Source organism: Petaurus breviceps, unplaced genomic scaffold (assembly GCF_028583685.1).
Source record: "Petaurus breviceps papuanus isolate PSGF00001 unplaced genomic scaffold, PetGlider_PUasm1.0 551, whole genome shotgun sequence".
Taxonomy (NCBI): Eukaryota; Metazoa; Chordata; class Mammalia; order Diprotodontia; family Petauridae; genus Petaurus; species Petaurus breviceps.
In genome coordinates, this window is record NW_027186372.1 from 32,772,081 (window position 1) to 32,793,116 (window position 21,036).

Below are 21,036 nucleotides of genomic sequence, written 5' to 3' on the forward strand. Positions count from 1 at the left end.
AGCTTCCTAATCCCTCTATCATCCTCCCCTCCTCCCTCTTGTCTCCTCCCCCGTGCTTGGAGATGGGCTGGGCTGGGTTAGGTTAGCTGAGAACAATGGGCCTGATCTGTTTCAACTTGATAATTTCTTCCTTTTCCTTACTTCTTCCTCCTCCTCTAACAGTGACCCCAAGGCCATGGAGCTGGCAGGGAGCCAGGATCCTGCCTCTCTCACTGCCTTCTTCACCTTGGACCCAAGTATGGAGGTCCCAGGCCCCTCAAAACTGGAAACAGTGGTGGTAGTGGGCTCCATCAGTCTTGAGGGCAGAGAGTTAGAGGATTCTCATCTTAAGATATAAATAAATCCCACCCTCAAAACAGCTTCTATGGTCTGTCAGTGAGTTCCCCATTGGTCCCCTTTATTGAGTTTTTATTAGTGTGGCTTGGTGGATCAAGTGCTGAACTTAGGGTCAAGAAAACCTGGGTTTGAAGTAGCTGTATCATCCTGGCCAAATCTCTTAACCTCTTTGCCTCAGTTTCTTCCTCTGTAAAATGGAGCTAGTGATAGCATTTCCTGAATAGGACTGCTGTAGGAATCAAATCAGGTAATGTGTATAAATTACTTTGCAGGCCTTAATGTGCCATATAGATTTGAGTTATTATTTTTCACTGAGCCTCTTTTCTTTAGCTGAGTCCCCATACCCATACCCTTGCTGTTATCTCTGTCCCTCTGGGGGATTCTCTTCTGTTCATAGCATTTAGTCCCTTCATCCTCGATACCCACCTGCCCACTCTCAGGACTCTGGACTCTGCAAAATAAATAAATGAATGTGTGTTTGAAGAATTGACATCTGAGGACAGAGTTCAGCTTCCTGCTCTCATTTATTAACTTCCTGTTCTCGTCTCCCTCCTTAGCCATGGGGTCATTGGCCATGCTGACCATTCTTAGGTTCACAGACCACTTTATTTAGCAGGGAAGTTAAGGTCAGTTGTAAAACACAGGGTATTGGGTAAGGACAGATGGTTTTCCTTCCATGCTTTCTATTACTTCTGTGTTGAGAGATAGTATCAACTCTGCTTGGAATCAAAGGAACTCCTTGGATTCCAGAATTTGTCAAATAGGACTCTCAGAGTTGGAAGGGACCTCAGGAACAAGTAGTTCCAAGCTCTATCTAAAACAAGAACTGTTTGGTTATGTCAGGGGCCTCCTTGGAAGACAGTCAGCCTCGATTGCTCAGAAATACTCTGATCGTTTCCTCTCTTCTTCACTGACCAAGATATCATCCTCAAGTTCTCACTCATAGGCTTAGCTGTTCTGGGGGCATTTGAACAGGGCTGCAAAATTGCCTGGGCTGGTTGTATTGAAAACAGGCCAAGATGGGAAGCACTGAGCCAACCTCCCCAGGGCCTTTACCCTGGGTGCCTGATGCTGCCTGAGCGAGTACATGCATGCACTAACTTTTGCACTCTCAGTTACATACACCTAGGCACACAAAGCATGCTTGGAGATGAAGAAGCGGTATAGCCTGTGTCACTGTTCTGTTAGAGAAATAAGGAAATAGGCTTATTTATTCACAGAGTCAGCACTTTCAGGCTGCAGGTAACAGAAGACATCCTGCCTCATCTTACTTCCCTCAGCACTAAAATACTAGACATACTTACAGAACTTGATTTGTCTGTGTGCACATGAACTCTACACACAGAGCCCACCCGTTCTCTGCAATCGTAAGATCATGAGAAGCTAAATGATAACAGTGGACAAAGTGGTGGGTGTGGAGTCAGGAAGACCTCAGGTTCAAATCTCATCTCAGGTAAGTGTCTGGCTATGTGACCTCGGGACATGACCTCCCTTCGGCTCAGCTTCCCTTCTCTGTAAAGTGAGAAGGTTTGACAAGATGGTCTCTTAGATCACTTTCTAGCTTCAAATCTGTGATCTGGAGTTATATATGTATGAGTGTCTATAACTATGAATGTATATATAAACACATACATATATGTATGCATATATATAGAATTACTATCATTTATATAGGACTTTAAGGTTTGCCAAACACTTTATATATTTTATCTCATTTGATTCTCACAACAATCCTGGGTGGCAAATGCTAATTTAAAAAATATATATTTTACAGATGAGGAAACTGAGGCAGAGAGAGATTAAGTAATTTGCCTATGGTCACACCGCTAATTTCTCGGGATGAATTTGAACTCAGGTCTTCCTGACTCTCAGTCCAGCACTCTATCCACTATACCACCTAGCTACCTTGTTCACATACAAAATACATGTGTATATGCATGTGAAACCAACATTGGTCTTACTGCTTTATTATTTTTTTTTTTTGCTTTTTGCAGGGGGGAGGGTAGGGCAGTTGGAGTTAATTGACTTGCCCAAGGTCACACGGCTAGTTTTGTGTGTGTGTATGTGTGAAGTGCCTGAGGCCAGATCCAAACCTAGATCCTCCTGATTCCAGGGCTGGTGCTCTACTCACTGCACCACCTAGCCACCCCTGGTCTTCCTATTTATAGTCACACATGGTAAATACACACATCCACATAGATACCCATACATGTAGGTAGCCAAATACATTCATAAAATATGCATGTGCATTCCCATACACACAATGCTTATGTCTATAGACATGTACAAGTACGCCATACATTTATGCACTGATACAGGAGTATTATGCAAACGTACTAGGACATATTTAAGGAGATTAAGTTAGGAGGAAATGTCTGGACCTGTTTACAGAACAAATCTGTGTTAGAGACAACAGAATTTTAAAGGCACTTAGATATTTGAAAACACTCTCTAAGAAAGAAGTTTCTCAAAGAGTGGAAAAAATCATGACTGACGCTTTTAATAAATGACAAAACAATGCTCCAGCAAGGCTACTGAGGCTACAACAACTTAGATATAGTCAGCATTAAAAGGCAACAAATTCTGGTGTTTAATATTAGTAGCATGTTATTGAAGTCAAAGGACATAGACTTCTCTTCTGCTAATTATTGGGGGCACAGATTGGGAAGGGTCAGAGATTTGTTTGAGCGCTTGTTGGAGATTGCCTATTATATCAAAACAAAATATATCGATAAATTTATAAAAGAAGGAAGGTATCTAAAAAGAGAGAAACAATTCCCAATTCATAGGCCTGTTTCTCATCAATATAAAATGTTTATGAGGAGAATGACCTCCAGGGACTTGCAGGCTTTCGCAGGTGATTTTCTATAGCTGACCATATCTTTTTTTTTTAATTTACTTTTATTTTACAACATTCAGTTCCACAGTCCCTTGAGTTTCAAATTTTCTCCCTCTCCCTCTCCTCCCTGCCCCCCCCATCATGGCGGCATGCACTTGAATATAGGATCTACAAATATCTTCACACTAATCATTAGTCTAGCTGACCATATCTTTTAGAACGTACAACAAACTGAGAGGTTGTAAGGAATGGGGCTGTCTTTCTTTTGTGAACTTTGGGAAGTTACCCGGATTAGATTGCTTTATTTTGATTCTGAGGTCATGGGAAATGGCCTTGAAAATAATTTTCTCATTTGCATTTCCTCCTTTGTCCCTTGGTGGGGCAGTTGTAGTCAGATTTCTAGTTAGCTACCGGTTTACTTAGAAATACGGGGTGGATCCACACACCCTTCTTGAGTGGCTACGCATCAGCCTGCAATTGGCAGAATTAGTCATTGGACCTGGGTTCTGAGAGCTTAGGCGGCTGAATCCTAAATTTACTTTAGGGGAGAAAATATATCTGTCACAATGGCTTAATCCTAGCCTAGGGGAAATCAAGATTTCTAGGCTAAGCTTAGGGAAACTTTAGTAGAAGATCTTTCGAAAATTTGGGGCTGCATGGTCTGAAATTAAGTAGAATTTTTAATGTAGGTATTTCTAATAGCCTCCTGGTGTGTTCATTCTGAACTTGTGCATTCTATTTTCTCCTGTAACTAAAACCTAGAGGCTTTGAGGGGATAAAAACTAGGCTTATTGGGTATTAGGAAAGAAAACCTAGATTGGGGGCAATGGAAGAGGAAGGATACAGTTTGGGTCTGGTGCAACAGGTCTCTTAATCAGAGAACTAAGTTGATTCTGGGATCAAGAAAGTCCAACTTGTAGCCTTTATTTGGATTTCGAGGATTAGTGGAATGTAAGGAGACAGAGCCTTGGGCATGAAGGCACGTCCTCTCTATGGACTTTGAGAAGAATGGTGCCACTGAGTAGCTCCAGAAGAAACTATGGTCCTTATGAAGTGGTAGAAAGAAGTGGTACCCTTGGGCAGCCAGATGCCAGCTCTGACTGGAAAAGAAGGTGAGCTCTTCATGGGGCAAAAATGCAGAGATGTATCAGGTCACATTTTGAGAGATAGCAGATAGACAGCCAAGTACTTCACTGGTAACCTTGAGACATCAAAAGATCAAGATGAAGAAAGGCCTCCATCTTCTTGGATGGATCCTTTGTGGAGCAGGTACAGGAAAACACAGAAAATAACAAGATAGAATAAGATGGTATGAAGGGATTGCAATCTGTACCAGTGAATGGATGTCTTAAACTAAAGAAATTGGGTATCTTTTTTAATTCAATTTTTAAAAATTTTATTTTCAGCTCTGAATTCTCCCCTTCCTCCCTCCTCCCCCATTCATTGCAAATGCATAAAAAACAAAACCCAATACAAATATGTATATCTGTGCAAAACAGATTCTTGGGGAACTATCAAAGCATATGTATGTGTACATGTAGATATATATATATACATGCATATGCTTGCATCAGATATAACATGTGCATGAAATGTACATAGGTACACACACGTACCCATATCCATACTTTCAACTCTCTTCGTTCCTTCTGTGCTAGTGAAAAGTTCCCTCAGCAATGGGGTATAACCAAAGAGGTATTGGCACTATTTCTTCTGGACCCTGTGGTCCATGACCTATTTTCACCTGTCGCTATATGGCCCAGAATTCATAGCCACAACCATTTGCCTTCCTTTTGGTATGTTGTTTAGCAAGGGGAAGTAGAGATTTTTAATGTGCACTCCTGATAATAGGGCATTATTAGAACTCCTTGAGGAGTTTTCCCCTTTCCCCCTTTCCTTCTCTTTTTCTTCACCTCCTGCCAGCACTGGCACACCAGCAGAATTCCACATTAGCGCTTGGTCTGGCTCCCCCAGCAGTACCTCTGTGAAGGTCCTGGGGGAGCCCCAGTGCTCACAGGATTACCCTCTTTCCCCATCTCTTCCCCACCAGGTCTCCTCTCCACAGCTCGGCAGCTGGATCGTGAGAACAAGGCTGAACATATCCTCGAGGTGGGTAATAGCAGGAGAGTAATTATGTAGGATTGATTTGTAGGATTTGCCAGGGGATGTGAAAGAAGGGGCCAGGCTACGACATGTTGGAACCCAGAAGTGGGGTCATGCAGGTCCTGAATCAAAACAGCTAGGCTAGATCCTCAGGAACCCCTAGATTGGAATGGGAAAGGACTGGGACCAGGAACCCTGGAGGCTGAGGAAGCCAGCCATTAGGTCTCTAGGGAGAGACCCCAAAGCAGACGGAAATTTGGGAGGGAAACACAACTCATCCCCATCCAATCTCTACTGATTTTCTTTTCCCTCTCTATCCATAATGACCTTTTTCTTTGACCTGGAATATCCTGGGATCAGTTTAACAAGTGGAATTATTTTTTCTCACTCCCTGCTCCTCACCCAACTGTCTGTAAGAATCCTAAAATCATGTAGTTGGAAGGGACCTCAGAGGTCATTGAGACTAATCACTGTAGGAGCAGAACACCTGCTACAAAAGCAAGACAAATAATCTGTCTGCTTGAATATGTACAATGATGGGGAGTTTACCATTTCATAAGACATTGAATAAGCAAATTAATGGAGGTAGCATGTTGTTTTAATTATATTGGCTTGCCCTATCCATGAGCAATTAATATTAACTATGCATACTTGTTACAAGAAATTTGCTTTTTCTTTTTAGTGGAGTAGAGGGTAGGAGGGAAAGAAGATAGATTTCTGTTAATTAAAAAATTGAAAAGGGGGAGTACTATGGATGTGGTATGTTGCATGTACTTTCATATGAGAGCACTTTTAACTACTGTTGAACTTTGTTCATGAGACCTCTTTCACAAAGGGAGAAATATGTAAATGTTTTTAATGTAAAAATAAAACACATTAATAAGACTAAACTGTAAAAATGAAAAAAGGCAAAAATTGACCACAGAAGAGCTTAAAAGAACAAACAAAAAAGACAAACTATTCTGCTGTTTGTCTGTCCTGTTAGAAAATCCTTCCTTATTGTAGAAGCATATCAAATCAGCTGGAGAGGACTTCAGAAGACATCTTGTCCTACCTGGACATTTTATAGAAGAGGAAACTGAGACCCAGAAAGGAAAAAAAATAACAGTGACCAAGATAGAACTGACACATCTCTTCATTTACAGAAAGCATAGGTTATTTTTAGCAATCATGGGTATATAAGAAATAGTTAAGTTGACTATGAGGTCAACATGAGTCAATTTATGATATGGCAGCCAAAAAAGTTAATGATTTCTTTTTAGGCTGCTTGAATTGAAGCATAGTATCTAAGACAAAGGAAGTATAGTATCACTCTCCTCTACCCTGGTCAGAACACATCAGAAGTATTTTATGCTCAGTTCTTGACTGGGTGCTAGAAAAGACATTAACCAAGTGGGGGGTATTCAGAGCAGAGCAGCCAAGATGACCAATTCAACAAATGTTTACTAACCATCTATTATACCACTCCCTGTGAGAATCTGTTAAAGGAACCAGTGATGATTTGCCTGAAGAAGACTTGGCATGAGGGAAAAACATGATAACTTGTCTTCAACATTTAAAAAATTTTAGTGTAGAAGAGAGATTATCTTTAGGATGGTAAATTTAGTGTTAGGAGAGAATTAGGGGCCATTTAGTTTAGCTCTTTCATTTTATAGGTAAGAAAACTAAGAGTAGAAGGTAAAGGAACTTGCCTGAGGTAGCCCATTCTTCACCCACATCCTCTGGAGAGTAGAATTAGGGGCAAAGGGCAAAAGTGCCAAGGAACATATTGATACTCCATATAAGGAAAGCTTGTCTAATAACTAGCTATCAAAAAGGGAAAGGAACTACATTGAAAAGCAGAATGTTTTCCATCGCTAGAGTTCTTTCAGTGAAGCAGAGAGGCTCAATAAGGGGACAAATTTCCTAAAAATGAAGCTACCTATCAATGGAATGCTTTGTCATATGAAGCAGTGAGATCCCCATCACTCAAGGTTTTCAAGTGGAGGTAGGAGTCTATTTGTGAGCTGGAAGGTTGGACTAGATGACCTCGGAGACTTTCCATGTCTAAGAGTCTTTGATTCTGTGTAGTTCCCTCTATGCCTCACCTTTCTTTCTTTCCTGGTACTTTGCTTCCTAGTTGCAAGTTATCAAAAAATAGTCATTGTAGATTTGAGAATGATGCAAGATAAGCTTGCCGATTTTGAACCAGAGGTACTCAGTAATTATATGACTATCTGCTTCCAGGTGTCTGTACAAGACAATGGCAAACCAGGCCTACAGTCAACTTCCAGGGTAGTAGTACGCATCTTGGATGTCAATGACAACTCACCCACTTTCTCCCACAAACGCTTCAAAATCCGTCTCCCAGAGCGGCAAGCCTCCACTGTACCAGGGCCTGTGTACAGACTGGTGGCTTCGGACCGTGATGAAGGCCCCAATGGCCAGGTGACCTACAGCATTGAGGAGAATGATGAGGAGGCCTTCACCATTGACCCTGAGACAGGTGTGGTGTCTACCACTGTCAACTTCCCTGCCGGCGTGTACAACATCCTCACGGTGAGAAGACAGAAGGGGTGGTTATAGACCCTAATCTTAGTCTACCCACAAGGAACCCCTGAGGTGGAGGAAGGGAGGAAGAAGCCTAATTAATCAAGCCTGAAAGAGGTTTAAAAGGAGAAAAAAAGCCTTGTGCATAGACCAAATCCAAAGCCCACCCTTCCCCCAGAAATATTCTTCTTTGAACTTAGCTCAAGGTCTGAAATTACATTTTTAGAGCTTCTTCCTTTGGGTTAAAGCAGGAGTTGGCATGCTTTTTTAGGGGAGAAGATCCATTTTATGTAATATTCTTAAAATATACTTTAAAAATATTTTAATTTCCCCCAATTACATGTAAAAATAGTTTAAACTTTCTTTAAATTTTGAGTTTCAAATTGTCTCTCCCCCCCTCCCCCTCCCTGAGGTGGTAAGCAATCTGATGCAGGTTATACATGTCAATCATGTAAAACATTTCTCAATTAGTTATTTTGTGCAAGAAGACTCAGAGAGAGACAAGGAAGGAAGGCAGGAAAAGAAGGAAGGAACAAAGAAACAAAGAAAGGAGGGAGGGAAAAATAGCATGCTTCAGTCTGTATGCAGACAACGTCAACTCTTTCTCTGGAAGCAGATAGCATTTTTCATCATGTGTCCTTTGGGATTGTCTTGGATCATTGTATTGCTGAGAATAGCTAAGTCATTTATAGTTCTTCATCGAACAATATTGCTATGTACAAAGTTCTCCTGGTTCTGCTCACTTCACTTTGTATCAGTTCATGCAGGTTTTTCCAGGTTTTTCTGAAATCATTCTGCTTGTCATTTCTTATAACAATAGTATTCCATTACAATCATATGCCACAACTTGTGCAACTATTCCCCAATTGATGGATATCCCTTTAATTTCCAAGTCTTAGACACCACAAAAAGAGCTGCTGTAAATATTTTTGTACAAGTAGCTCCTTTTCCTTTTTAAAAAAATTAGAATATACTTTTTGACGAGCCACATTCTTCTTTATACTTAGTAGTTTTTCAATGAATACCCAAGAGATTTTACATAGATTTTATTTGTACCAGTTCATCTTAGCTTTTTTATTTCATTTATACAAGTTGGCACTTAATATATGTTTTGGGGGATTGTGGTGATATAGTAGAAGGAACAAATAGCAATTATTGACACTTAAAAGAGAGGAAATGACTTATCCAAGTTCACATAGGTAGTAAATGTTGGCGCCAGAACTGGAATCCAAACCTTTCTACTCTAATATAGCTGAAGCTCCTTATTGGCCTAGGAAGTGAAATAAAAAGGCAATGAGCTCTTCCTTCCTTTCTCTTTGGCATGTTTGTACAGTAAGTGGAACAGATTAGCTGTTTATCATCTAAGAAGACTGTAAGAATCTGGCCCTGGGGAGATGAGGTATGGGGGTTGAGGTAGGAGGAGGGAAGCACTCAGCCATAAACCCTGGGGGAATAGTTGCTAAATGCTGAGAGATGACTAGAGAGAAGCCCAAGTCAGAATTTGTGTTTTGGGCAGTGCTTATTGGCAAAGGGATTTAACTCTCCGGGCCTGGGCTAGCAACTTATAGCATATTTGTGTATTAAAGAAATGAATCAACAGACTGGTAAAGACTCATTCAAGTATGTATTTTGGCTAAAGGCAATATGTATGTCAATCAGTTAGCATTTATTAAGCACTTACTACAGGCTAGGCACTGTGTTAAGCACTGTACAAAGAAAGGCAAAAACAGTTCTTGCTTTCAAGTTCACATTCTACTGGAGAGACAACATGCAGACAACTATGTACAAATAAGGTACATACAGGGCGAATTGGGGTTAGTTTAAGTATATTTAAAGAACCTCATGTGGTTCCCAGGTTTGTCTTTACTGACCCCTGGATTGAGGTCTTATCTCTTGTTAAAATCCTAACTCAGTTACCTTTTAGCTATGTGATATTTGGCAAATCACTGAAATTCTCTGAGCCTCAGTTTCTTCACCTGTAAAATGGGAATAATAATTCATAATAATAATATTTACACTACCCACCTTATAGGTTTGTTGTAGGAAAAGTGCTTTGTAAACTTTAAGGTACTATACAAATAATATGACCTGTTGTTATTATGATAGAGTTAGGGACCTATCCTGTGATTTCACTGGTCTAGGGGAGAGGTATCAAACCCTCAGTACAGGCAGCATGGGCCCACGACACTTCAGAATTGGCCCAGAACCTGAAATGGCAAATGCAGTGACAGTGTTCTCAAATGTGGCCTGAACCAAACTAAAATGTAGTTGGGAAATATTTAACAAAATAAATAAAGATACAATAGGAGTCAGATAATGTTACTATGTGGTTTTTAAATCAGTACTGCTCCCAGGCATGCTTAGGTGCAGTTTAGTGAGCCCTGTCTCTAGTTGAGTTTGACCCCAAGGCTCTGGAGAATCTCCAGGGAGGAAATTGCTTCTCCCCATGCAGGTCAGCACCTTTCATGGAACTTTTGGTCTTAGAGAGCTGCTAAAAGCACTGAGGAGTTAAATGATCTCCCCAGGGTCACACAGACTGTATGTGTCAGAAGCGAGACTCCAGTCTCAATCTTCCTTGATTCCATCCCCAGCTCTTAGTGAATTGCTGTTAAAATGCACATGTATGCCTTTGGGAACTCTGCCTTTGAGGAACACTGCCTGGGGTCCGCTGACCTAAGTGGAAAGGCCTGCTATCTCTAGCTCCCACTTGAATAATGAATGTACCTTTCATCCCAGCCTCCTACTAGGAAAGAGACTAGGATGCCAATCCTCATTTGGTGACAGACCTGCTTTGTGGTCGTGGTCAAGTCTCCTCCTGTCTCTGGGGGTCGATTTCCTTCCCTAAAAATTAAAAAAGGTGAGAGTAACTGGTTTATAACTCTCTTTTAGCTCTGATGGTTTTTCATGATCTTTGAGTAGATTATAACTCCTGGAGGTCTAAGTTCCTTCTACCCAAGGTCTGAGGAGAGGTAGGAAAAATCACAGTCATGCATAGAAGGGTCTCTCTACCCTGGCTGCCCAGGGTGGTATGTGTCTCCCTTCATACTCCATTGGAGAGAATTGGCCTAATCCACTAGTCTGCCAGTCCTGTGGCATAGGTAGGCAATGAGATGGGGTGAGAATATTGTCCCTATTTTACATATTGGGAAACTGAGGCCCAGAAAGGTTAAATAATTTGTCCAAAAGGACAAGTAGGCTAGGGAAGCCAGAACTGAACCCTTCTGCTTTCCTCAGCTTTATCCCCACTAAATTTTAGGTTTGAAAGGATTTTGGTTGATTTAATTGAACAAGCATTTCTGAAAAAGCAAGGCCTTGAGCTAGGCTTACCAAGACAGACAAACCACAGATCATGCCCTTGAGGAGCTTATAATATAATAGGTGTGGGAAGGACACGTTCAGAAATAAATAGGACACATGGGAGCATGAAATAAGCATGAAGCAAAGTGAGCTGGAAAAATAGAGGAGGCAGAGAGCCTCTTTCCTTGGGAAGGATCAGGGAAGCTTTCATAGAGTTGTTCACTCGTTTCAGTCACATTTGACTCTTTGTTACCCTATTTGGAGTTTTCTTGGCAAAGATACTAGAGTGGTTTCCATTTCCTTCTCCAGCTCATTTTACAGATGAGGAAACTGAGGCAAACAGGGTTAAGTGACTTGCCTAGGGTCACACAGCTAGTAAGTGTGTGAGACTGGATTTGAACTCAGGTCTTCCTGACTCCAGGCCCAATACTCTACCCACTGTCCCACCTTGCTGTCCACTTTATGGAGTGTGTGGCACCTAATTTGGGTCTTGAATGAAGGGATTTCCTCAGATAGAGATAAGGGGTAGTCCACTCTAGGGAAAAGGGGTAAGGACTGAATGACTTAAGGCACCAAGATGGAACAGTTCTAGAGGGGAATGAGGGAGAAAAGAAATAGTCTAGTTTGGTTAGAATGTCAGTCGGGTATCAAGCATTTGTTAAGCACTTATGTGCCAGGCACTGTAAAGTACAGATAAGGATATAATATGAGGCAAGCCTGGAGAGGCAGCCTGGAACCTAGTTGTAGAGGGCATTAAGAGCTAGGTAGTGCATAGTCAGTCAGTAAATATTTATTAAGTGTCTACTGTGTGTCAGGTACTATACTAAGTGCTGGGGATACAAAAAGGGGCAAATGACAGGCCCTGCCCTCAAGGAGCTCACAACCCAACAGCAAAGACAACATGCAAAAAATATGTACAAACAAGCTATGTACAAGATAAAGAGGAAATGATTGACAGAGGGAAAGGACTAGAATTAAGAGGATTTGGGGAAGGCTTCCTGTAGAAGATGGGATTTTAATTGGGACTGAAAGAAAGCCAGAGAAGCCAGTATGTAGAGATGAGGGAGAGCATTCCAGGCATGGGAGATGGCCAGAGAAAATCCCTGGAGCCCAGAGATGGAGCGTCTTGTTCATGGAGCGGCTAGGAGGCCAGTGTCACTGGATTAAAGAGTATGTGGTAGGGAAGAAGGTGTGAGAAGACTGGAATGGTTGGGGGTGGGAGGAGTAGAGTACGAAGGATTTTGAATGCCAAACATGGGATTTTTTTTGTTTGATCCTGGAGGTGATAGGGAACCATTGGAGTTTGTTGAATAGGAAGTGACATAGTTAGACCTCACTTTAAGAAAATCGCTTTGGTGGCCAAATGGAGGAGGGGTTGGAGTGGGGAGAGACTTGAGGCAGCAGACCTAGCAGCAGCTATTGTGGGAGTCCAGGTGGAGGTGATGAGGGCCTGTGCTAGAGTGGTGGCAGTGTCAGGAGAGAAGGGGACATATCTGAGGGATGCTGCAGAGGTGAAATCGGCAGGCCTTGGCAACAGCTTGGATATAGGGTGAGAGGGGAGTGGTGAGATATAGTGGGGATTCAAGGATGACAGCCTGAGGGACTGAGAAGATGGTGTTGCCCTCTGTAGTAATAGGGAAGGTAGTTGCTGGGGAAGGTTGGAAAAAATCTTGAGCTCCGTTTGGATATGTTTAGTTTGAAATGTCTAACTAGACAGTGCATAGGGCACTGGACTTGAAGCCAGGAAGACTAAACCTCAGACTGGGGGGCTGTTTGACCCTGGGAAAGTCAATTAAATTTCTTAGCCTCAGTTTCCTCAACTTTAAAATGGGAATATTGATACCACCTACCTCCCAAAGGTGTTGTGAAGATCAAAGAAGATAAATATGTAAGTTATATTATCTAAGTGATAGCTGTTATTATTGATTATGATTTAAAAGGCTATACTTTCTTTTGTACGAAGTAGAGAGCCATTGGAAATTTTTGAATGGGGGAGTGACATCCTCAGAATCGTGTGTTAAAAAAATTACTCTGATAGCAGAGTGAAGAATAAACTAGAGAGAAGGTAAAGTAGGGGCCGGAAGTCAGATTAAGGGATGGATTGTAGTGGAAGCGGAAAGGAAGGTATGGATGTGGGAGATGGTATGGAATTAAAAGACAAGTTAGAACATTAGTTGTGTGGCAAGTGATTGGCTGTTTGAGTGAAGACTGGGCAAAAGCCAAAGACAACTTCAAGGTTTTGAGCTTAGGTGAATGGGTGAATCGTGATGCATTCACAGAAATAAGGAACCTGGGAGAAAGGGAAAGTTTTTGGTGGAATGATGATGAGTTCAGTTTGCAATAATAGCTTATGGTGTCAGTAGGAAATTGAGGTAGAGATTTTTCAGCAGGCAATTAGAGTTATGGAAACTGAGCTCAGAGGAATGTTCAGGGCTGAAGTTATTCATTTTGGAGTCATTTGCATTGAGGTGATAATTGAATCTATGGGAGCAGATGAGATCACCAAGGAAAGGATTATACAGAGAGAAGAGCCAAGAACTAAACCTTGGAGGAATTCACGTCCAGGTGTAGAGGTAGTATGAAGAGCCAGCAAAAGATAAGATGAGCAGTCAGAGGAAGAGAACCATGAGGGTGTAGTGTTTCTGAAGCCAAAAGAAGAGAGGGAATCAAGAAGGAAGAGTGGTTCTAAGTGCTGAATGCTGAAGAGAGGTAAAAGAAAATGGGGGCAGAAGAATGCCATTGGGAATGCCATTGGTGACTGAAGAAAGCAGCTTCCATAGTATGGTTGGGACATTTGCCAGACTACAAATGTTGAGAAATGAATGGGTGGTGTGGAAGAATACAAGTATAGACTACTCTTTTTTAGGAGTTTGACAATGAAGGTGAAGAAAGAAATAGGATAATAGCTTAGAGCAGTGGTGTCAAATTAAAATAAAAACGGGAGCTGCTAAACTTCACATAAAGTTTCCTGTGGGCTGAATATTGACTGAGAAGACCACGTTTCTGTATTTCTTTTTTGTATACGAATGCATCAACACATTAAAATAAATTAGGGACTACATTTTAATCTGGTTCAGACTGCACTCGTGAGTGTTGTGTGATGCGTGTTTAACACCTCTGACTTAAAAGACCTGCAGGGTCAGAGGAAGGTAATTTTAGGAAGGGGAGACCCAAAAGTGTTTGATACTTGAGGAAAATGAAACAGCAGAGAGGGAGAGACTGAATATGCAGAGGAGAAGGACCTTCCTTATTGAGGAAGGTCACAGAACAGGCAGGAGGAAGGGTACTTCAGGGGATACCATTGTGACACAGCAGACAGAACAGCTAACTCCATCTCAGGATCTGAGTTCAAATCCTAGATCTTCCACTTGTTACCCATGTAACTTTTGGCAAGTCGGTTCACCCCGTGGGCCTGTAAAATAAGCTCCTATGATTCTGGACCATAGCCTCTGAAATTTGATAGAAGGAGAGGAGTGAAGACTGAGAGTTATGAGAATGAAAAAAAGCAAGATGAGGATCATTTCAGATGTCTTACTTATTGGTAGAGTCTTTGTTGGAAGTATTCTGATGAGAGTGAAGGGGAAAAGAATGAAGTGGGCCGCAGGGAGGAAGAGGAGGCTTGGAACTTCTGGGGTAGAAATGAGATAGAGCCAATAAGAGATGAACAAAAGTGTTATTGTACAGCACTGAGCAGCCAGCTGAGGTTAGAGGGCATCCATTTGTGGGGGACTGATCAAGCACTATTTTATGAGTGACTCCATCAGTATTCCCCATCTTGAGAGAGGGAGTGTAGGAGTCTGGAGATTGGAATTTCCCAAGTTTGATGATTAGAACTAGTGAATAAGGAAGGAGGTCAAGGGACAAGAGATTCAAAAGCAGAACAGGAGGCCTTGTTGAAATAGCCGACCATAGGGTAAAGACTGGTTATAGAGGAGACAGAGTGAGGTCAGATCAGCCTTGATAGAATGGGAAAAGAGGAAGGAATTAAAGGACCAAAGATCCCAATAGAAGTGAATCTAGGATTGAAGATTGAGGGGTGTTGCAGATACCTGGTCTTTTAGCTGTTGTGACATTTTTCTGAAAAATAGTAATTAATGCAATTTGCGATGGGTCACATGGTATAGGTAAGGAAACTAAGATAGAGAAAAACCAGGGGTCTTGGATGTCAGGATTAGACAGAGCCATAGGGGCTCTCACTCTCCCTGAGGGGCTCAGGAACCTCCCCCCACCCCCATCATTAATTCCAAGACCTTCCCAGTAGGTTCTGGTTACTTTTTGTCTCTCTCTTACTCAACCGACTCTAGTGGAAAAACAAACCATAAACTCCTTTGTTTAGTTGTTAAAGCCTTGCACAACCGAACTTTCTAGCCTCACTGAACATTACTGCCCTTCTTGCACTCTGCACTACAGGCAAACTGACCAATGACACTCCATCTCCATGCCTTTGCATGGGCTGTGCTGCATGCCTGGAGCACACTCTTTCCTTTCCTCAGCCTTTTTCTTTATGATACAAGTTTTGTACCATCTTCTGTAAGAAGCCTGCCTTTGCATCCAAGTGCTGGTGCCCTCTCTCCCCAACTCCCTCGTCTAGATTTTTGTATTTGTTATTTATGTTTTTATATGGCCTTGTTGTCTCCCCCATTAGACGGTGAGCTCCTTTCAATTAGGGATTTTCCTGTTCTTTGGACTCATATCCCCATACCTGGCATAGAACAGGGGCTTTAATAAACATGTGTTGATTGATTGATGATTCGATTTGCAGATCCAGGCAGTCGATAGTGGGCAGCCCCCACGCTCCTCCAGCGTCAGGCTGCACATAGAGTGGATCCCTCGGCCCAGCCCTTCAGGAAAGCCGTGGGCCTTTGATGAGCCCCACTACAAGTTTGCTGCCATGGAGACTGACCCTGTGAACCACATGGTGGGCATGGTCAGTGTTGAGGACCCACCTGGCCTGCTGTGGTTCAACATCTCTGGTGAGCTGGGCTCTGAGCCTCTTTTCTACAGGCTAGCCCCAAATTTGGGGCCACTTCTCTCTACTGCATTCTAGGTGTAGCTGAGTTAACTCCACTTAGGGAAAGCCTTCATATTTTGGGGGGTTGGGAGGAAGGGATTCGTCTCACTCATCCCCAAGTGATGTCAATGGGTTTGACTTCTCCCTGTCCCATTATTTCAGTCTCAGTTGGACAGTTTTAGAAGATAAGCTTGCTGCTTTCTGGACTCTTGGGAAGGGTACTTAGATATTACAGTGCTTTTTGGGGAGCACCTAGAATCCCTGTCAGGGATTCTTTCCTAAAGATCATCTGCTTTCCTTTTCTTACTCTACTCCCCACTTCCACACCTTTACAACAACAATGCACACACACACACACACACACACACACACACACACACACACACACACACTCCTTGGGGCTTGTTGGCTGGAGTCCTGTGGCAGTGAGGAACCTAAGTTTTCCTTGCCCAGAGCCCACTGATCTTGTTTCTGTCTCGCTCCCCACTGCCTCCTTACACTTAGGTGGTGATGAGGACATGGATTTTGACATTGAGATGACCACGGGCAGCATGGTCATTGCCAGGCGCCTGGACTCCAGGAGGAAGGCAAGCTATAACCTGACAGTGGAGGTGACGGATGGCTCCCGCACGATCACCACCCAGGTAAGAACTGTCTAGGCCCCCTGACAGGCAGAGCTGGGCAATCCTGTCTTCTGTCACTCCTTCATACCCCACCCCACCTTCCTTTGCATCCTGTCTCCTCTCAATCATCTTCTCCTTCTCCTTCTCCTCTTTTTCCCTCTCCCTTTGATGCCTCTTTCTCCTTTTTCCTTTTCCTTCCTCCCCACCTCTTCTTCCTCACACTCTCCAGTAGATAAAGTCCTGGACTTGGAGTTCCAATCCTGCCTCAGGCTTTTACTTGTTGTGCAACCACGGGCAAGTCGCTTAACCTCACTGGGCCTCAGTTTCCTCATTGGTAGAATTAGGGTACGGGCCTTGGTGGACTTTAGAGCTCCTTCTAGCTCTAAATCCGTGATCTTGGGATCCTATTATCATCTTTCTTTTGCTCTTCTCTGTCATTTCTTCCTTCCTCCTTTTCCTCTTCTGTCTCCCTTAATTTCTTCTCATCTCACTTTCTCTTTTCTCTAACTGCCTATTGGACATCTCAAGCTGGATATCCTATAATATCTTAAACTTGGCATGTCCAGAATTGAGCTCATTGTCTTTGCCCCCCAAATCTCCCCCTTCCTAAGCTTCCCTATTACCGTCAAGGGTAATGTCCTCCCAGTCCCCCGGGTTCCCGGGCTAGGTGTCATCCTTGACTTTTCACTCTTTCTTACCTTCACTCTTATCCCCAATCTGTCGCCAAAGCCTGCGAATTTTACCTTTGCAACATCTCCCAAAAATTCTCTCTTCTCTGCTGTGATGCTGCCACCCCCTGATGCCGGCCTTCATTACCTGACACCTGGACTATTGCAATAGCCACCAGCACCTGGCATATAGTGGGCACTTAATGGTTTATTCATTGATTATTGGTTGCCCGGCAACAAGTTGTTCCCCACTGTAGTCCATCCTCCACTCGACTCTTGAGAATGATCTGCCTAAAATGCAAGTCTGACCGCATCTGACCATCTTTCCTACATAATAAATTCTGGTGGTTCTCTACCACCTGCAGGATCGATGAGAAGATCCTCTGTTTGACATTTGAAGCCCTTCGTGATCTGTGCCTGCATGTTCCCCCCACCCCACATCATAGTCAGGCTTCTTATTCTTTAGACTACCCTTCCCCTATGTTCTCTCTGATTCAGTGACAAGAGCCTCCTGGCTGCTGTCAAACAAAATGCTCCATTTCCCAACTCTGGGCATTTTCTCTGGCCTTCCCTCATGGCTGCCATTCTCTTCTTCATCTCCACCTCCTCACTTCCTTCAATTCTTCTGCAGGGTATCCCTAAAGTCTGGACACATAGGAAATCTCATTAACTATACATATTTTCAAGAAATGAAATGAATGAGATTTTTAACAACGTTTTGTTTAATTAGCATAAATTTTAGCCATGACAATAAAAGCTTTCATTAGCTATTGGGGACTATTTTCCATATTAATGAGATTAAATTAATTAATGAGATTTCCTATGTGTCTCCTATGTCTTCCTATGAAATCTCACTTATGCTAATTAAATAAAATGTTGTTGAAAATTTCATTCATTTCATTTCTTGAAAATATGCATAGTTAATGAGATTTCCCATGTTTCTAGACTTTAGGGACACCCTTGTACAGGAAGCTTTTCCCAATTCTTCATTCTAATGCCTCCTCTCTGTTACTTATTTCTTGTATACATTGTTATATTTTATATATTACAGTATTATTATATATTGTTATTATGTCTTGTATATATCTTGTTTATACATAGCCATTTTCATATTGTCTCTCCCATTAGACCTTGAGCTTCTTGAGAGCCAGAACTGTCTTTTACCTTTCTTTGAATTCCTAGAGCTTATCTCAATGCCTGGCACATAGGAGGCACTTAAGTGTTTACTGACTGACTGACTGATTCTTACTTCTCTTCCTCCTATTCCCATTCTTCCTTCTTCTATTCTATCTTCACTTAATAAATCAGTATTTATTGATCACTTTCTCACTAAGAAGTTTTTCTGCTAAAAAAAGGTATTTCCTTCAAGAGAAATTATAGACCAAAGTATGTATAAAAGAGCTATTCTTTTATGCAGTAGACCCCTCATCACTGTTACAGTTTTATTGGAAAAGTACTAAGCTGCATGCTGATTTTGGTGTCATTTGCATCTGATTTTCATAGTATTCACAAAACCCATAACAATACCCACTGTCCAAATTTTCATGAATATTCCACCAAGGGTCTTCCTGAGCCTTCCTGAGTAGGCAGGGAGTGGGAGGGAAGGATGAAAAATTAGACTTCTCAAACCTTTAATTTCTAAAAGATCTTTCTAAAGATATTGCACCAAAATTTTCTTCAATATTCCTCTCCTCTCAGAAAGCCATTCCATATGCATTTTTTTCTTTTAATGTTATTGATTTTTTGCATCTTTTCTTCTAGATTGTCCTTTACTTCTATTTCTTTTTCAATTTTTCTCTCTCTCTCTCCCCCCCCTCTGTCTGTCTGTCTGTCTGTCTGTCTCTCTCTCTCTCTCTGTCTCTCTTTCTCTCCCATAGTGGATTCAAATTTTTCTATTCCACTAATAATTTTTGCTGTTGTTGTTCGGGTATATAAGTTGTGTCTGATTCTTCCTGAGCCCATTTGAGGTTTTCTTGGAAAAGATACCGTAATGGTTTGCCATTTTCTTCTTCATTTTGCACATGAGAAAATTGAGGAAAACAGAGTTAAATAACTTGGCCAGGGTCACTCAGCTAGTAAGTATCTGAGGACTGATTTGAACTCAGGAAGATGATTCTCCTGACTCAAGGCCCAGCACTCTGTGCACTGTGTCACCTAGCTGCCCAGTTTCTGGTCTGCAGGCCCTAAATTCCGCTTTCATGATTCTTGTTTCTCTTAGACCACTTAGGAACATTCTGCCATGGTTCCACGTTTTTTTGAGACTTCAGAGAGTCCTCTACCTGATCAAGTGTTGAGTCATTTTCCCTCGTCTGGCAATGTTTATTCTTGGATGTTTAGGCTTGGATGTCTTACAAGATCTGGAGGTCATATTCCTTTCAGTTAGTAATAACTTACCTGATGCTCATGTAAATCTTTCCATGAGCCTCTATTTTCATCATATTCATTGTTTCTTATAGAATAGTAATTTTCCATTACAATCAGGTGTAGCCATTTCCTAATCAATAGGTAGTTGCTTTGTTTCCAATTCTTTGCTCTCACAAAAAGTGCTACTCTAACTATTTCAGCATATAGAAAGACTTTCTTTATTAAAGGCCTCCATGGGGTATAAACTTACTAGGGGGAATATCTGGGTTCAAGGGTATGGTCAGATGAGTTATTTTATTTTTATTATTCCAAATTGTTTTCCAAAAGAGTTATACTGATTCACAGCTTCACCAACAATGCACTAGTGTGTCTATCTTCCCATAACCCCTTCAATGTTGATTATTCCCATTTTTTGACATCTTTAATAATAACTAACATTTGTGCCATCTTTGCCAATTTGCTGGGTGTGAGATGAAACTTCAGGGTTATTCTGATTTGCTTTTCTCTTATTAGTAGTGATTTGGAGTATTTGTTCTTATGGTTGTTAATAATTTGTAGTTCTTTTTACAAGTATTTGTTCGTATGCTTTGACCACTTATGTATTGGGGAATGACTTTTGGTTTTACGCACACACACATTACTTGTTTATATACCTTAGATTCCAAACTCTTATCAGAGAAATTTGATTCAAAGATTGTTTTTTCCACTTGACTGTTTCCTTTCTTATCCTAGAATTGTTAATTTTGTTTGTGTGGAAGCTTTACAATTTAATATAATCAAAGTTATCAGTTTTATTGTTTGTAATTGCCTCTTTGGTTATGAATACATCTCTCACCCATAGCTGTGTGTTAATTTAGAATGTACTGTGGATGAGAGGCCACAGAATCCTAGCTCAAGGGAGACCTCAGAAATCACCATCATGATAGCTAGCATTTATATAGTACCCGCCTACTATGAGCCAGCCATTGTGTTAAGTGCTTCACAAATATTATCTCATTTCATCCTCATAACAACCTGGGGAGGTAGGCTCTATTATTAGCTCCAATTTACAGATGAGGAAACCGAGGCAAACAGAAGTTACATGACTTACTCAGAGTCACACAGCCAGTAAGTGTCTGACACCAGATTTGAACCCAGGTTTTCTGACTCCAGGTTTAGTGTTCTATCCACTGTGCTACCAGCTGCCTGTGACCCAAGCTAGGTCATCTAGCCCAAACCACACTTGAGCAGGAACCCTCTTTACAAAATCCCTAGCATGTAGTCAGT

General features: G+C 41.7%; 1 protein-coding gene across 1 annotated transcript in view; it reads left to right on the plus strand.

Moving 5' to 3' along the window:
• Positions 1–21,036, plus strand: part of FAT2 (FAT atypical cadherin 2) — a 109,110-nt gene that overhangs the window by 35,377 nt on the left and 52,697 nt on the right. The window contains exons 4-7 of the mRNA XM_069102565.1: positions 5,226–5,284; positions 7,505–7,816; positions 15,867–16,077; positions 16,620–16,759. Of these exons, the coding sequence (XP_068958666.1) occupies positions 5,226–5,284; positions 7,505–7,816; positions 15,867–16,077; positions 16,620–16,759 (722 nt within the window). The remainder of the gene's footprint in view (positions 1–5,225; positions 5,285–7,504; positions 7,817–15,866; positions 16,078–16,619; positions 16,760–21,036) is intronic.